The 20,039-nt window shown below is 34.2% G+C and overlaps 1 protein-coding gene across 11 annotated transcripts in view; it reads left to right on the top strand.

The window, feature by feature from the left end:
• LOC123707975 (rho GTPase-activating protein 21) overlaps window positions 1–20,039 on the top strand; it is a 311,024-nt gene that overhangs the window by 155,603 nt on the left and 135,382 nt on the right. The window contains exon 1 of one of the 11 annotated variants that reach the window (XM_045658359.1): window positions 5,865–6,146. The exons of the other annotated variants lie outside the window; for them this stretch is intronic. Within the exon in view, the coding sequence (XP_045514315.1) occupies window positions 6,123–6,146 (24 nt within the window). The 5' untranslated portion in view covers window positions 5,865–6,122. Of the gene's footprint in view, window positions 1–5,864; window positions 6,147–20,039 lie in introns of those variants that run through there. 11 annotated transcript variants of the gene reach the window in all.

The raw sequence follows: 20,039 nt of genomic DNA, 5'->3' as shown, positions 1-20,039 counted from the left end.
ACCATAATAAGGGGAATAATTTGAAGTCATGCAGGCTAACTTAACAATTTATTGAAATGTCAATATACAATACAATACTAGTATCTAGAAAATACAGTTCTTGGCTTAAATTAATGCGACACAAACTTAGAAAGAATTGATATTGTTACGAAGACGGGTCGACTGCAATGTTTCTAGATTTTTCCACTAGTTAGAGAACTTTTCAGCAGGCTGTAATATGATTTCTAACCATTTCAGGAGAGGGTCAATCACATATTAGAAAATTGTAATTTCCATAATGTTACCCTAGTTTTCAGGAAGCTGAAACCTTTTTTCAGTCGGTTTCAGAACATGTGTAGTAGACTGGTGCAGTTTTCAGGCGTTTTCAGGCCTAGGTATACCCCTTTGATGAAGGAATATTCTAGACCAAATATTTCTAGGTGTGAGACAAGGACGAAATGATACGAGAGAGAGAGAGAGAGAAGATCAGAACTTTGTTCAGAACTCAGAATATTGTTTAGAATTATTCCCAGGGATATATAAGCGAGCCGAAACGCGACTAGTCACCTTTAGTTTGGAATGCGATAACAAGAGAGAAACACCGAAGCGATAAAGTGCGAATAAAGTGAATACAAGTGATAAAGTGCAGTGTGAAGTGTGCATAAGTGAAGTAATTAGTGACTGTGTTTTTGTGTGTTATTAGTGCATCTCTGCAATTAATTTGTGCCCATAAATTCCTCATTGATTTATCAAGAAATAAACCTTTGAAGAAATCTACGGCATTTTCTATCCGATCCCCTAGCTCGTAACAATATGATAGGTTTTGTTACCCGTTCTGTTAATATAATATCTTTTAAGATACTTAGAACTGTTCGCTTATATAAAAATTTGCCATTGTAATAATGCAAGGAATTAAAATAGATACTATTTAGTTGGATTTTTATCAGATGTTGGTAGATAATAAATGATTTATGGTACTCACCAAGAAATTACAGAAAATAAACAATGTCAGTCTGACATTTCATAATGGCGACGGTAGCACCAATTTCAGCCGCTGGTCAACAAAAGTATGTGGAACTGTATATCCGTTAAAGTGTGACAAAGTCAACACTGGTAGTTTTTATTAATAATATTCAGTCTTTGTCAAAGAAAATCTCCTGTTGTAAAATATATGTACGAAGCTAGTTTGAAGTTTGTTATAATATGATTTAGACTGTGGAACAAAACTAACTATGCAAATATCAATTAACCAGAGAAATGTTTCCTACAACTACCTGTCTTGGTGCGCGGGCGCAGTATTAATTGCCTGCATTATCGACGGCCGCGTGATATGGTACTTCCGACTGCATCCGACGATAAGTTTACGATTATAAATCTTAGCCCAGTGCTATCTAGGCACTGTTTGATATCATAGTTTCAATATTTTACTAAACAAATTATTCACAATTTTTTATTTAATAATTTCATATTTAAATATATATTTTTTAACAGCCGTAGACATCCGTGTGTTTTTTTATGTAATAGGAGGCAAACGGGCACCAGGCTCATCTGATGTAAGTGATACCGCCGCCCACAGACACACACATTGTCAGAAGGCTCGCAACTGCGTTGCCGGCCTTTCAAGAATTAGTACGCTCTTTTTTGAAGGTCCCTAAGTCGCAATTGGTTTAATCCTAAGTGGAAATTATTTGTTAATGAATTTATATTCACATCGCTCTTAATTTGTTTTATATATAATTATTGTCAGAGTAATAAAATTAACAAATCTTTAAAGGCTCATTATGGTCCATTTTAATAAATCTTAAATCTCTGCACCCGTCAAAACTGTTTCTACTCTATATTATGACGGCTTTATACAAGAAACAAATATCAAAGTTATAAAGTGATTTGTTCTCGCTGTAAAAAAATAGCCAACATGGCTAAGTGGCTCTTTGACGTCCATACGTGAAGTTATGTTAGTTAAATAATATATCAATTAAATGACATTTAAGGTCACAGGGACACATGCAGTGTCTCCGATTAGAACCTTGCTCCTATTGATTTTATCGCGACAAACTGCAAACACTTGTTTCCTTTCTAAAAGGAAACAAGTGCTTTTAATCTCCTGTCGCGTTTGACATTTTTCTCCGGGCTGTTCGCGGACATTTGTATTTCACTGTATTTCATTGGCCTTTGGCGGTGATAATTAGATACTGTCAAACCTAAATCGTTCACGAACTGGAATCGTATATTTTGTTATGGGAAAATTGTTATTTAATCTGATTTTGCTTTATTTAATATAATCGACATTTTTCGACTAGAGAAAACTCGGTAAACCCGCTGGACTGAGGCCACGTCGGTGGGATACAGTTGTCACAGACCTCGAAACCTGGTGGAGGTGATACCTCCGCAAGTATCTATACCCTTACACCTTACTTAGATGTACACTGTACAGCCATTGATATGATGATGAATCTAATTTTTTGGAAAGATATTATGTTTTGAACTCAATATCAATTTATAGCGATTAAAGAGAGTGGCGGAAAGTTTCTCGCCAGTTCTTGTTGTCCGCTCTACGCCCTTGACTTGCGAACTGGTAGTAAATGTAAATGTACAATTAATTTAACTTCTTTTCTGGCGTTCATACGAGTACTTGTCTACCTATATGAATAAAGTTATTTTGAGTTTATTGTAGCGTATTATATTTATTTTGTTTGCTGTGCACGACTAGAAAGATATTTTTTTTTAAATTATAAAATAATACTTACACCAACTTTGCTTTAATTTCAAAATATACTTACATAAACTTGAAACCTATTGCAAAAAACTTTCACAATTAGAATACTAGCTTTTATGGCTTGAATTAAACAGACTTAAAAAAATCTTTGAGATATAAATATTCAGCTGTGCGAAGCGTTAACGCCTGGACAGTCTATATATCACATAAAGTGCAAGGTACCGATCTGTAATATTACTAAATAAGAATATTAATTTTTAAAAAAGGTCATTTTAAAGTACAGTTAATGTAAACAAAATAAACAAAATTGTAAATGTATTTTCTTGAATGTTTTTCAATCAAGCGTTCTAGTTCGTGAGTCATACGGAAACTTGTTTTCCGCGAGCGTAGGTTCGATTCCCGGCTTGTTGTCCGATACCGAGGTGTCGATAAATCGCTCGACACCTCAGATACAATGGAAAAGAGAAAGTTTGATATCAGAATCGGCAAAGAATAAAATAATTTTAATCCTTGAATGCTATTTCGAAAGTTGTTTTTATCTTAAAGGTTTATCGGTAAAACTGAGCAGTAAGGTTTATTTTTTTAGTTAAGTAAACTCCACATTATCAGTAAGATTAACATTTTCATTATTAGCAACAATTTCATAAATATGCGGTCTTTATATATTCTTTATATATATAATATAAAGAATATATAAAGACGCCTATAAGAACTAAACCTTTTGAGTTAATAAATCTAGTGAAGTGAATTTAAGTGCAAGTGCCGTATCTCGGACACACGAACATAGTGTCAAAACATTACAGAGCACTAAGGCTGTTGATGAACATTACCTTAGTTTAATTAATTAGTATTGTTGAAAATTAAGTCAACATAATACTTATTAGCCATAATTATTGTATACCCTATATATATATAGATTTTAATTCATGTAAAGTCGCACTTTCCTTTATGAACTATATTGTCAGAAAAAATAATATAAAAAAATAATTTTATCTAAGAAAAGAAGTTACGTGTAATGCTTTACAAAAAGTTAACCAATTCTATGTATTTCCGTCAAATTTTATTTACACTATGATGAAATAAGATTGATTCACTTCTAATTTTCTAAGCCTGGTAGACCTTAAAAGACCAAAACTCTCCAAGAGACACGATAGAAGCTTTATATTACATAGCTAATATTACATTGTCCCATTTTTTCTGCTGGTCCTTATTGGAGGCCTTTACCGCGAAAGGCGGTTGTCATACTATGATATTATACTTATAAATACATTGTAACTTTAACAATGATAAATATAAGTTTTAAAAAATAATAAACAGATCAAATATAAGAGTCTTTCCTCAAACTTAGATTAGACACTCTTGGGCGGTGGTGATCATGTGCTCAGGCACTAATGAAACATTTAGTTGGCGCCTGGTACATAGTACCGGTGACACAGAGCTGATGCTTTCCTCGGTCAAACAATAAGTATCGCAATATAGCGGGTAAGTGCTGCTAGCGTTAAAGGTACACTGTCATAGGGACCAAACTGTTTTATTTTTATTAATATTTATTAATTAAAAGTTTTAAATTATATTTAAATATGTATTATTATTTATAAATAAATGAAAGTAGTATAGAATTTAAACAGTTCCAACTACACTCGGCTGAACAGATGGATTGCGAAACAGAATTGGATTAATGAAGTATCTAGATGGTTTTATTATGTATCAGCGGTTGTGTTACTTTTCTCTGTTATACATGGGCCTTGAGCATTTTTTTTTTAATTAATGTAAATACCATCGTACGCTGTTACTTCACCAATTATGATGTAAACATTTTATGTGTTAATTCATCGGATATTAATTGATAAGATTTTGAAATTAGTTTTTCATAGATAGATATAGAGACTAGCAAATGTATACGTATCAATATAATTTGATAAAAACCTTCACATATAATAATTACTTAAATACAATAAAGTTGGCAGTCATCTTGCATTTTTTCTTCGTAATTTGAAAATATAATTCTGCTTACGTGTTCGCGTAGAAACCTCTGGACTACTTTGACGTATTTTCACAAAACATTTGAATCCTAAGCGTAGTTGTATTTCCATACAAACATGTTTTTCGTTGTACGGCGTCCTCGAAACCCAGTGTTTTATTCAAATGAGTGCAGTACAGTACCGTTGAGTCTACGTGATCCTAGCCGTCATCCGCCCATTAGCTTTCAGGATGTGGCACACTTTCAATACTCATTGTCTATAATAGTAGGTAGGTATTTCCTCCTTTAATGAAAACACCACATAATCTTAGTTACAAATTAACAAATTTAATATCAAAACCAATTAAATCCAAAGTAAGTGTTGTATATCCTTACACACAGCAGCAGTATTGGCTTCAGCGAGCGACTCTTATCTCTGAGGTCGTAGGTTCGATTCCCGGATATGTAACAACTTACTGTCATTCTTTGTTCGCATTTAACATTCGCTCGAACGGTGAAGGAAAACATCTGGAAACCGGCTGTCCTTAGTCTCAAACTTGTGTGTCAGGCACAGGAGGCTGATAACCTTGCTTATTAGATTGACAAATGATCATGAAACATATATATAAATCTGAGGCACAGACCTAAAGAAGTAGTGCCACTGTTTTTTTTTTAAAGTAAAAGTACAAAAAGTAACGTGTGTATTAAATGTATCTTAAAGAAGTCTCGGCTATTAACGCACGCACGCACTCAAGGTAAAAAAAACTCGAATTTGTATGAATAAAGATCATAATAATTGCATATGTTTCTCTTTAATCGTTCTTATTAATCCGGTCTCATTACACTTTTCATATTGTAATTACGTATATCTGGTTTTATTTATCGTCACAAATGCGCATGCAATTACTTACGAACTTTTTACATCAAAAGTAAACCAGCATAGCCATAATCGCATCACGATTATCATTTCTCATGAGAATCCGAGCCGGGACGTTCACTATTTACGCTTGTACTTTAATTCTGCACCTTAAAAGGCGTGAATAATTAAGTGAAAAAGTGGTTAAGATAGCTCGGCTTAAACGCGGTTCGTGACGCGTTCCCATTTTTTTACACGTTGCAAATATCTTGACAACAGGGATGAGACAAGGGGTTGAGAACAGTGAAGCGATCAAACGTACGCGATACCTCAGTAGTGCTGTGCCATCAGCGTGCAGCGGTCGTGTAGTAGGGGCGCCGCTCCTCGCTCGCTCGATTAATCGCGGGTTTCTCTGAAGAGCGCACGTGTCGCAAAGCGTATTTACGTATTCGTGCACCTGTGGTAGTTGTGACGTGAAGGACCGATTTTGGTTATTGTTTTGTGTTTGATACATTTCGATTGCTAATTCTGTGCTGATCTGTTTTGACCCAGTACTGTGTTGTGGTGTTGAGTGACGGACTATTTCAGCAGCTTCAGCCGACTGAGGTTGGATGAACGCCAATATTGAAGTTAAGGTGAGCAAATCGAAATACCGTTTAGATTTTTTTGCGGTTGGCGAACAAATTGAACAAGCCCCAGTTATCTACAACAATACCTTCTTATCTAAACAAAGCGCCGGTTATATGATAAAACGCTTTATGTGATTCCTGTTTATTGCTCTTATCAAATTTGCGACAGAATTTTCCGTTTTCAGTTTCAGTACGTAGAATTTATAATTTCACTACAGCATACATTATCATCGGAATACGGTTTTTCATAGCATGATCATTCTTGAGTATCAAAGAATTTACAATTCCGTGTAACATGCGATGGTAATGTGTGTTACTAAAAAAAATACTAAAGAACGATTAACGGAAATAACCACACAAATATACAGTATTTACAATATTCTTAACCTACATAATAATAACAATAATATTCATAAAAAATTGATGAAGAGAAAATTTAAAAGTTTGGTCCCTGTGTGCCATTGATTCTGCCAGCATATTGCGAAATTTAGTCGTTGAGCGAGTAAAGCACCAGCTTTTGGTCACCAATAAACTGGATTTTTGTTGGGATATTATGGGTTAAATTGAATTGTTATACATTTTTAGTAACGAGATAAACAATTTCCAAGGCCACTATGTTGAAATTTGATCGCCACATATCATATTCCTATTCGTTGATTTGACTAATTAACTGGTTTGCTTCGGACTCTTAACTGTTTTTAACCTAAATTGTTTCTGAGTATTTTATAAATTGAGTGTTAATAGTAAATGGTGCTCCAATGAATAAATGTTATTAAAATTTGAAAATACGAGAATAAGAAAAATGACTTATGTAAATGCCAGAATTAGTTACACGATATTTCGATACGTTAAGAAGTATTGAATGCAATTACTCAATGACTTTAAAATGGCTAAAAGCATAATTTAGGCGTTCCCTGAGGAATAAATTCGTAGGAAGTCTTGCATAGTAATTCGATGCTTTTGTTTTAAACTTCGGATGATAACCAATTTCGGACAGGAGGCTCATCTGATGTTATGTGATACCCATTGCCCATTGTGATAGACATTGCCAGAGTGCTCGCAAGTGCGTTGCCGGCCTATGAATTGGTACGCTCTTTTCTTTAAGGACCCTCAAATGAGTTGTTATAGAGCGCAGAGTTGTCCCCTCCTATTCCTACTCCTCCAGCCTATGGATATGGAACAGTTTTGAAAAAGGAATTCGTAAAACATATCAGACACATTATAGTAAAAAAAACATTAAAAATATGATTTTCGATTCTTAATACTTAAAAATTGCACTTATTGCGGAAATTTTGTAGATTTGTCTTTAATATTATTAAGTCTCGTTCAAAACTTGCTCACGTGCGTATTATGGGTGTTTGGCTCTTGAGTGGCACAGTCACGTTTGACACACTCTTGCTTCAAGCTTCACTTAGTGACGCCTTCGTTTGTTTATTAAATGTCTGTTGATATGTAAATATTGCTTATGTTCAATTATGTTCGTTGCATTTCTCCTAGGAATTAGTGTTCTTATCTATATTCTAATGCGTAGTAGATCTAATTGTTTGCGTGATAGAATTCATTATTTATGATATCGGAATGATATTATGCACTTAGTAAGGAAATTTAGGATAGGTTAGTTGTGTACATCGTGTTAGTAAATTATTTGAAAATAAACTTATTATTATTTTAGTTGCTTACAATATGTACTAGAATTTTTACAAATGTGCCAGTCGCATCGATTTTACAACAGGCATTACGGGACTAATGAATATTACATATTTTATCCTAGACGATCGTACTAGAACGTTTAATAACGAAGACTTAGTAAATAATAATGAAAACCAAACTAAGCTGAGGCTAGATAGTATTATAAATAAAATTAAGAAAAAATATTGTACGCGTGATTCGCAAGCACCGTAACACGTTTAATTAAGAATGTAATTTCTATGTAATTAATATTTTAATCTAGTTATATCTTTATTTTAAACTAGCGGATCCGACAGACGTTGTCCTGTCTTAACTATGAATATTGATTACCAATATAATAACTCCGTTCAAAGCATTCATTTTAAACGATATTCATTTCTCTTAGCATTATATCTGATAACATTTCTCATAGTAAAAGCGCTCCCGTAACAAAAGTCAGTCTTTACTTAATATGGTGGTTAAGAATTCTTATATTTTCCAATATTCTGCGCACTTTTCTTGTTTTTTTTTCTTTCATAAGAACCATCTCCTGACAGTCACAAACACAACAAAAAATTGTTAGCGAAATCGGTCTAGCCGTTCACGCGTGATGCCGTGACCAAGGGAAATAGGGATTCATTTATATATATATAAATGAATCCCTATATAGATAGACATAGATGACAAATGATGGAAGGCATTACAGCAGAGTCATGATTTGCATAATTCGTGCGTAACAGATGGTACGTAAAATGTCGGGTGCGTACCGAAGTGCCTGCAATCGTCTAACTCAATGGGCTTCAAGTGGCACGGTCTGACTCACATTATTCGACCTCCCCAAAATAGTCAGTTCGTGACTGTCTACCTCTTGTTTTTGGTTTCTTAGCGTCACTCATTCAATTGCCTGTTGGCCTTCGGCCAGGATATCAGGAATGCTGCTGCTCATCCAGTTTAAATTGATGCTTAAAACGATTTATTATACTCCATTCGCATGCGACATTCTTCTGGGTGGCGCTAACACACGATATCCTCAGCACGTAATTGGTGAAGTTTTATTCTCAGTTATATTTACTTTCAACACACAAATATAGTGTTTACAATATCCTTAATAATCCTTCCAAAATAATAATGAAAATTTGAATCATATAAAATGAAAACAAACTTAAAAAGTTTGATCTCTGTGGCTGTGCTAATACGGACAGCATTTCCTCGGCATGTAAGCAGTTCGGGTAAGTATTTTAATTTGTTTTATAATATTTATTTATTTTAAAAAGCCACACTAACAAACGCAATCCATGCATGTGAATCAATGATAAGTCTGCACAACATTTATGGGGATGGATTCATAGAAGAGAAAAGAAATTAAACAATAAACCACGACAACAAACTAAGTAAGAAATACAAATATGCAATTTAAAAATTTAATTTATTTCTATCTCTTCATTATTGGTGACGGAACAACAACGGCTGCGGAATCTTACGACTAAAGTAACGAAGTCTGTCATAAAACAGATCTGCCTCGTATGTACTCAAAGGTCTATTGACTACAGAATAGATCTGTTGCATTGCAACCGCACCTCACTGCCCGAACGTAAAACAAGAACTGATGTGATCATGATGTGTCTTTCTTTTTAAGAGAAAATTCACTTGACTAAAACATTTGGTAAACCCTCCAATTTATTTTGTAAACAAATATATTAAATGTAATAGAGTAAACGTTTTTGTTATCAGCTAAGTGTTTGTGTCAACTTGCTGGATCGCTCGTTCTATTTGCAAAATCTTAGTTATTTATAATGTTCCGATCATTGTTGACGGTACAAATGAGCTAACTTTAGTTTTACGAGAGGCAGTCACTATGACGTGCACACATCAAACGGGACCAGCCATTGTTATGTTTATTATTAGTACATCAATTTTCCTTGCTCCAGTCACACTCGTGCATAAGCACTATCATTGGTAACCTTGCATCTAAATTTACAGTTATTCTTATAATGGTAGTAACGTATCGAAATTGTTTAGGTACAAAAAAGCAATTTTAGATGATGTGTACCGCGCAACACAGTCGAATTAGGTATTACTTATCGAATTAGATATTATCATCGGACATCGAAGCAGAATACGAAATTCTCGTATCACCTCGATGTCCGTCGTTACACAACTGCGTTTTTTTAAGACAGTTTTTGCCACGCACCTACTATGTGGTACCAACTGCCCACTGAAGAATTTTCGTACCAATTTAACTTAGGGAACTTCCTTTTAGGAAAAGAAGATATCACTTAACATCAGTTAATCCTATAAAAAAACAAAAGAAATACATACACAATAAGCTTAGTAAATGTAATTTAATACAAAAATAAAGCCCTCGTGTAATGCACTAATGAAGACAGATCACAACTGAAATTGTCTATTGGTGTCATCAGGTCATAAATATCAAACAATGCGTTCAGTCTACCGAAAGTTTCATTACGTTAATTATTCGTGTCAGGCCGACAAAAAGTGTAACAAGACGGAGACCGGTCCAACCGATTCTTGATGCGTTTGTTATTTGAGCTGGTTTCGCTTTCGTGTCAAGCCTTGCTCCTATAGTCTTAATTCATCGTTTAATGGTCCTGTTTACAGAGTGTGTCGTATTTTCAAAAAAACTTTAGAAACTTTGCCGTGGCATTTGCTATTATTATTATTTTCTTTATTGCCACATAATTATGTATTTATGTTTATTCGCGGAAGCTTGGCGGTGGTATGCGGCTTCTTCTTTACAAAGACTCCCCTAGTGAGTTGTGTACTTCGATATTGCGGGGTATTCGACTTTTTTTTATAGAACAGTGGGCAAACGGGCAGGAGGTATCACCTGATTTTAATTTAATGATACCGCTGCCAATAGACACCCAATGCTAGATGTCTCGCGAATGCGTTGTCGGTCTTTTAAGAATTAGTAAGCACTTTCCGTTTTCATTCCTATTTTCGATTGTGCGGAAGTTGCATAGATCTGGTTAGCGCTGTGCCTTCTTAAGTCCTCGTGTTATTTTCACACATGTATTATTTTCTACAAGTATAACAAATTTTCATTATGTATCTGATTGGCCATGTTATGTGTTGTTCGAGACCAAAATTATGTATTTTATCAAAATTGTATCGTAATTACTCATTAACCATAATCGTTTTTAAATGTTTCCAACAACCCTTGGTAGCGATAAATTTAAAGATAAAGGTAAGCAAAAACAATTTGTCGCTAAATCAGGTTAAAATGATAAACGGTGTAATTATCAGTAAATGCGGTATGTAAAAGTTGTGTACCTTTAATTGGATGGACTTCAAATTCTTGAAATGTTTCTGTAACGCAAATCTTTATTTATTTTACTCGGAATTATATGTTGACAAATATTGGTTAAGAGGTCACGTATCGGTAAACTCGTCTTCGACGACATAAATGAATTTTTTTAAAGGCTTATGAATAAATATGATTCCAGTTTTATTACACTGTTGGCACGGATGGCTTTGTAAAAAATGAATAATACGCTGCACTAGAAAATTGGAACACGGCACAAGGACTTCTCGGATAACGGTCTTACAATAAAGTTTATTTTTTGGCTTCAATGTAATTGGAGGGCATACGGAATGTCGCCTGACGAAGGTGCATCCGAAAAGGAGATGGCCGGCCTTAAAAGGCAACACAGATGCCTTATATTTAAATAGAGTTTAAATTTTGCATTGAATGTAGTCTTGAGTATGCTTTATTGCTATTTTTTGTTTTCGTCTATCTTGTAGTCATTGCAATTGTTTATTTGGCGTGTTGTCTTCACTTGATGTTTACGAAAATAAAGTGTTTATCTATCGTATTATCGCTTCGTGAATGAATTTAAAGAAAAATATTTGATTATATTTATCGACAACTTTTAAGGTCCTATAGGTATCTGTTCCGTGATCATTAATAATAGGCAAGTAGATCAAGTTTCTGTGCCTGGCATACATCGACTTTTTATGTCTAATTTTGTGTTTAATGTTTTCTCCGTATGAGCGATTGTTAAATGCGCACATAGAATGTCTGGTGCTCAGTCGGGAATCGAACCTTCGACCCTGTGGTCGAAGTCCCTGTAGAAGAGAGTCGCTGAAGACTCTCCAATACTGCTTTTATCGACTAACCCAGTGTTTCTTTTGTATAAAATTACCATTTCTTTAACATTGCGCTGAACTAAATAGTTTTCACGTCATTTAAATATTCTCACATAGCGGTGTCAGAGGCTAACGGTAGAGTAATCATAACACTATCCCTGCGCAGACGCAGCGATGCACATCAGCCATAACCTAGTATCAAACGATGTACTCTAATGCCGGCGTAATACGCTCGAAAAACCCATAAAATTCCTTGAAACATATGTAGATCATCTATTGTTACATATCTAAAATCCGTGTTTTATTACTCAAAAGTCGGCTTTCAACGTAATGGGATATTTTGGTTTAATGTCATAGGAAAATATATTGGAGGTTTTAGAGGTGACCTCGTGCTTAGGTCATTAAATACTAAAATAAAATTGGACTTAAAATTTTAAAACCTCTAATACCCTATGGTTCAGCATGAATAATGTTTATTAGTAATCACAACAGTAGTACAGTATTTACAATGTTCTTAACATACATTGTAATAACAATAATAATTAAAAAGAAAATCTAAACAAAGTTAAATGTTAAGTCACTGCGGCAGTGTACCTTTAACGCTGTCAGCATTTCCTCGCTGTATTGCGATACTTATTCGTTGAGCAAGAAAAGCACCACCTTTTGGGCTTCACTACTATCTACCAGGCGCCAACTGAAATCTTTAAATAGCGCCTGTACACTTGAACCCCCAAGAGTCTACTCGAAAGGGAACAAAATCGAAGTTGGAGAAAAGACTTCTTTTATTTGAGCTGTTTATTATTTCATTTTATATACTAAATATATTAACAGAAAACAATTTTTTGAAACGTCAGAAAAATTTAAATTTAAAATTATGTAAAATAATTATAAGTTTATAATAATACAAATAGCTTTAATTCAGTTAAAAAGTTGTTTTCTTTCAATGTGTAAAAGATATGTTAACCAAAGACAATAGTAAATATATTAGTTAACAAGTGTTCATGTAAACTCGTTTCAATAGAACTTGGGTCGCGCAGGTGAACCAGGGTGCTTTTATGGTATCGAGGTAAAAAAGCAACACCTGCGCGTCTCCATATTAGCGCAGAGTTAGCGAAAGGCACAACCTGATCGGTAAAAGACGAATAACCTTTGTTAATGAAGCCAGCCAATAACAAGTAAAAATACCTTTATCAGAGTGTCTTGGTGCAGTCAGCTAACCTGTGGTCATTTTTTTTGCATTTCGAATAGATTTTTTTAAAGTTATTAACCGTGAATCAGAATTGTTTATGTAACTGTAACGTACTATAAAAAAACGAACCTTTTTAGAGATATTCAAACTTACGTAGTCAGGCAAAAAATTAAAACGTTTGCTAATAGACATCGTCATATTAGATCATTATCGCGTAATCACATCATCTCCGGTGGCAGTTAATTAATTAATTTAATTCCGAACATTTTCTTAGAATCCAAGTTACGGGTCTATTTTCTGAACTGGTTTTTTTATAGTACTGGAGTAATTAGTATAATTAAGTTCTATTTAGTATTCGTGACTCAGTCTATGCTTCTACAAGAACGTACGTACGTACCAATTCTTATGAGACTGCCAACGCACTCGTGAGCCCTCTGAAATTGAGTGTCCATGGGAGGCGTTATCACTGAATATCAGATGAAAAAATTCTTAATAGTTCTGTCACATAGCTGGAATTTTGGAAATAAATATAGCTTGTGTTAGTACTAGTAATTTTTGGGTTTTAATTACAAATATTAGGTCCTTACATCTGAAATTGACGTTTTGTCGTACTGACCACTTTGACCTCAAATATCTCATCTTTAATTAGGAATTCCAAATTCAATTTTCACGGTTATTTTCACGTGCATTTGTTTTTTGAAAACCATGATTATTTTCCCATTTCTTTTTTTCTTTGCGTCGCTCTATTTATTCAATAGAATATAACAAAAATATCGCGTACTTAACTAGTACGAGTTCCACCGTGGCACTGGTGCTGCAGAAACAGCTGGAAGGAGTAGTGATGTGTGTGGCGGCGGTATTGCAAAAGCAAAAAAAACACAGTGCGTTTTTGATTCCAACATTTTCGTTCTAGAAATTTCAACCTGCAGAACAAGCCCCGACCAAAGTTGATAACGAAGAATTGAAGTCTAAGTTTATTAAATGAACCTTCGAACGTAAATTTACTTAGATACCTACCGTCTTTTTTGCAACAGAGTTTACTTATTATTCTATTCTCCTCACTTATATACGTATCAGAAATGTTATCTTTATCATTTTGATTTATTGTCCATGGAGTTAGGTAACTCCTAGCGAATAACCTAACATGGTAACGTCAGCTGCCTAACGATAAAACGATAGTCAAGAATTACAAATCCAATAGAAAGTAGCTTTTGACAAAATCCTGGAATATATCGATAAATACAATTCGAATCGAGTACCTACAATGCAATAATTGACAGACTGGCGTATATAAGGGACAGCGTATTGCATATGGAATGACTTGGGTTATGACTACTTCCGATTAACATTTAAGATTTACAGTTAAAAGGAGTAGGCTGTGCACCAATGGAATTTCTTTTGTATGTGTGCATTTAACATTCGCTCGGACGGTGAAGGAAAACATCGTGAGCAAACCGGTTTTTCTTAGATCCAAAAAGTCAACGGCGTGTGTCAGGCACAAGTGGCGGATCACCTACTTGACTATTAGATTGACAAATGATTATGAATCAGATACAGAAATCTGAGGCCCAGACCTAAAAGGTTGAAGCGCAACTGATTTGTATTCTATGACTAGCTACGCCTCAGAATAGGACTTATTTAGGATGCTTACGGAGTGCATAATGTCGATGTAATGAGGGCGGTGTCTACAGGTTGCAGCATCTGAGCTTAGATCCTTGAAATCTCCGGATGTACCGCGCGATCATTGCAACTTAGTTAGCGAGGGATTAAATAAGATTTCTCTTGTGGTAGTCCTATTTGTTTGTACACTAGCTGAGTTCACAAGACCTGTTTGTTTATTATTTATAAGATCTGGTTATTTTTTATGTATTTTGAATTATATAATTATTGGTGTATTGTACAGCACCAGTTAATATATAATATTTATATGGGAAATAAAAAAAATAAACAAACTTCCTAGTTCCCACTAGACACACCCAGGAACAGATGGTGAAACTCATGAAATACAGCGCATCCATTATTCATTAATTAGCCTACTATCGCCTGCGCAGGCCATAACGGGCTGAGAAGCTAGAAGACACAAAAAGTTGTTACTACTCATCGACGCTAGCAATTTTTAATCAGAAACGTTTCCGCGCGAGACTTGTCACACAAACCTCCTGTTATATATGAGTTGATAAGACTTACAATTTCTCTTAACAACTGTATCACTGTTGTATAACGAAATTATTATTTTTAATTTTTAATTGTGTGGTTTTGTGAATCTTTTTTACTTGTTTGACATAGTATTGATTAGTTGTAGATAGGTATTGATGTCTCCGATAAAACTGTAATACATCACTTTGCTCTATTGAGAATAGTTTCCGCAGTATACGCGATATAGGATTTTTTTAATTTCACACTATCGTAACTTTATACAGAGCCTTAAGCTTTTTCGACAATATTGCCTAGTCTATGTTCATCAGCTATATCGAAGCGTTCCAAAGTAAAATAATCTACCATATCGCTCCAGTAGTTTCGGAGTATATTCAATGCAAACAAACAATCAAATACTTTATAATATTAGTATAGATATGGGACAAAAAGCAATGTTGAAAATTTTGTCAGAAACTGAGCAATTGGCATTATTCGATCGTCGCGCTCAAAACATATGAATGTTAAATTTAGTAGATGAATTCAGTGAAATTCCGCATATTTCTTTCACATCGACGTACGATATTATTTCCTTACGTGAATAAACTCAACAGTATCTGTTACAAATGTTGTGGTTAGTGCAACGTACTTAAAATCTAAGCTATGAAAACTTGATACTTATCAAGCGTTCGTGAATTAGTCTGAGGTTCGAGTAGAGTTTGGACGCTTAAACCAACTCCGACAAAAAATGTTAAACTCGACATGAATATGTAGTTTCCTCGACTGAATCTTCCTCTTCCTGCGGAATAAAATATATAAACTAGTGGTGCTACAGTTTTTATAGGTCTGGGCCTCAGATTTATGTATCTATTTCATAACCTAATAGGCAAGTAGGTGATAAGCCTCCTGCCTGACACACGTCGTCGACTTTTTGGGTCTATGTCAAGCCGGTTTCCTCATGTTTTCTTTCACCGTTCCACCGAATATTAAATGCGCAAATAGAAAGTGAGTGAATTGGTGTACAGCCGGGGATCGAACCTACGACCTTAGGGAAGGCAGTCGCACGCTAAAGCCGCTCGGCCAACACTTCTGATTAGTACTGAATCTTACTCATAAGATAATCTTCAACTTAATCTTAATTATTATAACTGGTTCAAGTTCCTCACAGAAGTTTTTTAGTAACTGACCCTAACTTGACTGAAGGCTGTCTGCAACTTTCGTTATCAATCAAGCTATCGCTTGTTCGTGATTCATGCAAATATCGCACGTATTACATATGCAATGTAATGCACATTGCCGCGCATATATTTGTAACACTTCTGACAACAGAGGATTAACGAACGAGACAGTTGATTGAAAATATTTAGGACAAAGTCTCATAGTACTACATTGTTACATTGTTATTGCAATTAAGAATGTGTTCTTTGAATTGCAGTCGAGTTAATTAGAATTTTAAAATTTGCTAACAAAATACGAAAAATAATGTGTTGATGTTTCATTTGTGTTTAAATCATTGAAATAGTTCGGCTTCGCGAGCCCTCTTGCATTAAGAGTGTCCATGCCTAACATCAGGTGACCCTCCTGCCCACTATTCCTGTTTTATAAAAAAAAGTTCTGTTGGTATTTCTCTACCATTTTGATTCGGGTTTGATTCTACCAGTAGGAGGATACTCGACCAGCCTTACCATTGACAGGTTGGCCATTGACAGTTATATATATTCGACAAGAATATCGGACGGAATAACTTTGGTAACGCGTTTAGGGTATAATGTCATCGTAGTGCTAGTAATCTACAGATTCTTAATCAGTCATACTTAGAAAGTGTTTACGCAAGTAAATACGATTGGTTGCAGCACTTTCATCATTGGATGTCGAGGCACAATACTAAATTCCTCCTGCATAACCTCGACGTTCGTCGTTCCACAACTAAGCGTTTCTTTAGGCAGCTTTTGCCGCGCACCAACACTGAAGTAGTCCTTTAATAAAAGAACGTACTAATTCTTAAAACTTGCGAGCCCTCTGGCAATGTGAGTGTCTATGCGGTATCACATAAACATCAGGTGAGCCACCTGCCAGTTTGCACAGACTAGGAAACTTCATGCACTATAAGATTTCTCGTGGTTGAATAATTCAAACTTATGGTAGTTCATACAAATTTCGTTAGTAAACGTTCGCTCGTTCGAAAGTTCCAACATCATTTAGTCGTCGTGGACGCTGACTATATAGGAATAGGTTATCGTATCAGAATCTAGGTTGCATCTGTTCCCCTGTGGGGTTTATTTCAAATGTCATATATGTAAATGCCACATCAATTCAAGCATGTCGAGGCATGATTTACCTTCAGACAAATAAATCAATCAAATCCGAGTGCTGAAATGGCCAGGCGATTTGTCTATTCATTCGGGCCCTTGTTGATTTAGGGCTGGCACTGTGTTCATTATATACCATAATTTATTTGTTTTCATCAAGTTTTCGACGGCGAAACTGCAATAGTTTTGATGTGCGTTGTTAAGTTATTTGGCGGCGAATCAGGATATGACTACAAAAACAAAATAACTTAGATGACATTTTTTATATATTGTTTTTAATGGTTGAAGGGTTACCATGGTAACGATATTCCACAATTGACGGCCAGATCGCTATCGCAAAAATTATTGTTACTGTATTATGATATTACACTTATACTTTGTTACACAAGTTTATTAATCTTTATACTACCTTTGAAATGGGTACGTTTTTAGTTTGAACCAGGCACCAAAACCACTAGCTCCACAAATATTCATTTATATCTGAATAATTTTACGAGTACAAGGGCAATTTTTTTGTTTACAACCCTAGTCAGAGCCCGCATGTCACGCCGTAGCAATTGAATAAATTGATATCACAAATAGATGCTATGCGACCAATGTCTGTCAAATGTACCTGTCAATATCTTTAGAATATTTCAGGGATCTCTTCAAACAAATCACTTTTGATAACAATATATTAGTTTACGTCGCGTTCTCAACTGCGTTAATTCTGTGAGAGTATTTCTCAATTTAAACTTTTAGTTCCTGAGATTTTCGTCCCACTAATCGACGCTTTGGATTTTAAGAATAGGGTTTCGAATTCGGCTGCTTTGAGTCATTCATTAATAAACTTATATTATGGAACCGGCTTATAAGACAGCTTTTTGACAGTAAATTATAAGGCCTTCATAAACATACATAATATTTAATATTAATAAAATTAGTTGTTCGGTTAAGCAACTTTACTAGGAAATTGTTAAAGAAACACAGTAGGTAAATTTTAAAAACAATGAAAAACTGAAATTCAAATTCGAATAGCTCTCTTAACCATTGTCGCCTGTGAAGCGTGGCCTTCACGTTTCTAAACTGGCTTAATGCAACTAATATCACAGCATTAAGCATTTATCCTAAGTCTAGTTCACTTATAGTGGATATTAATTTATTTTAACATTATAAACCTTTTTATAAGCTTATTATTATTGTAACTTATCCAACTAAAATACTTTTGAAAACTGTTCAGCAGACCCAGACCCTTATGTATTAAAAAAAACTAATATATAAACCATTATGTCATTTTAGTGATCAATTCTATTGTCTACTGAATCTTAATTCAATGTTTACAAAATATTGTACAGTCATTAAACAATTATCTGGTCGTCGTTGCTATCATATCTCTGTACTTGACTAACCTTGAAAGATAGCATTTCTTTAAGTACATAATGTTTACCAGTCGTGTCGAAAATGTACTTTGATAACTTTTAATTATTTATTTACAAAACAATACAATCCTCTCCTAATTAAAATCTAATCACACACGAACAACACGAACACGAACAACAACAAAACACAAGCAAAAGAAATTAATTACGATAAACAAGCCAAAGATACATAGAAAAACACAACTAACTACAGTAGGCACTAACAAACAGTAGAAATTATATCAGTTCAATCAACGGACGATGTAAAAGGTCCATTGAAAGGGGCCATACAAAAACTAGACTATTAAAAAAGAAAAAAATCTAACTTAATCTTTTACAACTCAACACAACTATTACTCATACTAGGAAATGTAAAGTAACAAATTGTTGTATGGATTGATTTAATCAAAAAACCTATGTAATTCGTTAACTAAACTAATACAGAGAATCGTATGTATCAAATCAATTAGATAAACGAAATTTTCCGTCATCTGCACATTTTCTTAGTCCACGCTTATATCGTAGCGTGCAATAGATACTTATTTGTTATATTGAGATGCGGTGTACTTATATAGCTCATTAATCCAGTACAGTACTATAATATATACAGTACAGATATTTATTATATAGTAGGTATATCTTTTTACAACCTACAAATCATTTGCTTGACATAATAGTGAATTCTAGAGCTAGGCGATTCCAATTTTGTTCAAAACCACTCTTCTGAACATATTTTCACTATCAACATAAAGGATAAGCAGAAATAAAATCTAAAACTAAAGAACTAAAATGATTATATTTGCACATTTTTTAGCTAAGTAGTAAAATAAATTATATAATGTACACTTGTAGTTAAAACTAGTTCTGTTATAATTCACCGATGTTATGCTGGCAAAGTTAAAGGTACACTGCCACAGGGACCAAAATATTTTAAATTTGTTTGAATTTTCTATTTATTCATTTTTAATTATTATTTTAAATTTTAAAATATAATACTCTTTAAATACAAAATTTAATCGCAATGTTGTTAATAATAGCGATATTATTTTCAAAGCGATTGTTTATGAGAAATATTTATCCAGAAATACTATTA

This window comes from Pieris brassicae, chromosome 4 (genome assembly GCF_905147105.1).
Source record: "Pieris brassicae chromosome 4, ilPieBrab1.1, whole genome shotgun sequence".
Lineage (NCBI taxonomy): Eukaryota > Metazoa > Arthropoda > Insecta > Lepidoptera > Pieridae > Pieris > Pieris brassicae.
This window is presented reverse-complemented; position numbering and strand designations above follow the sequence as displayed.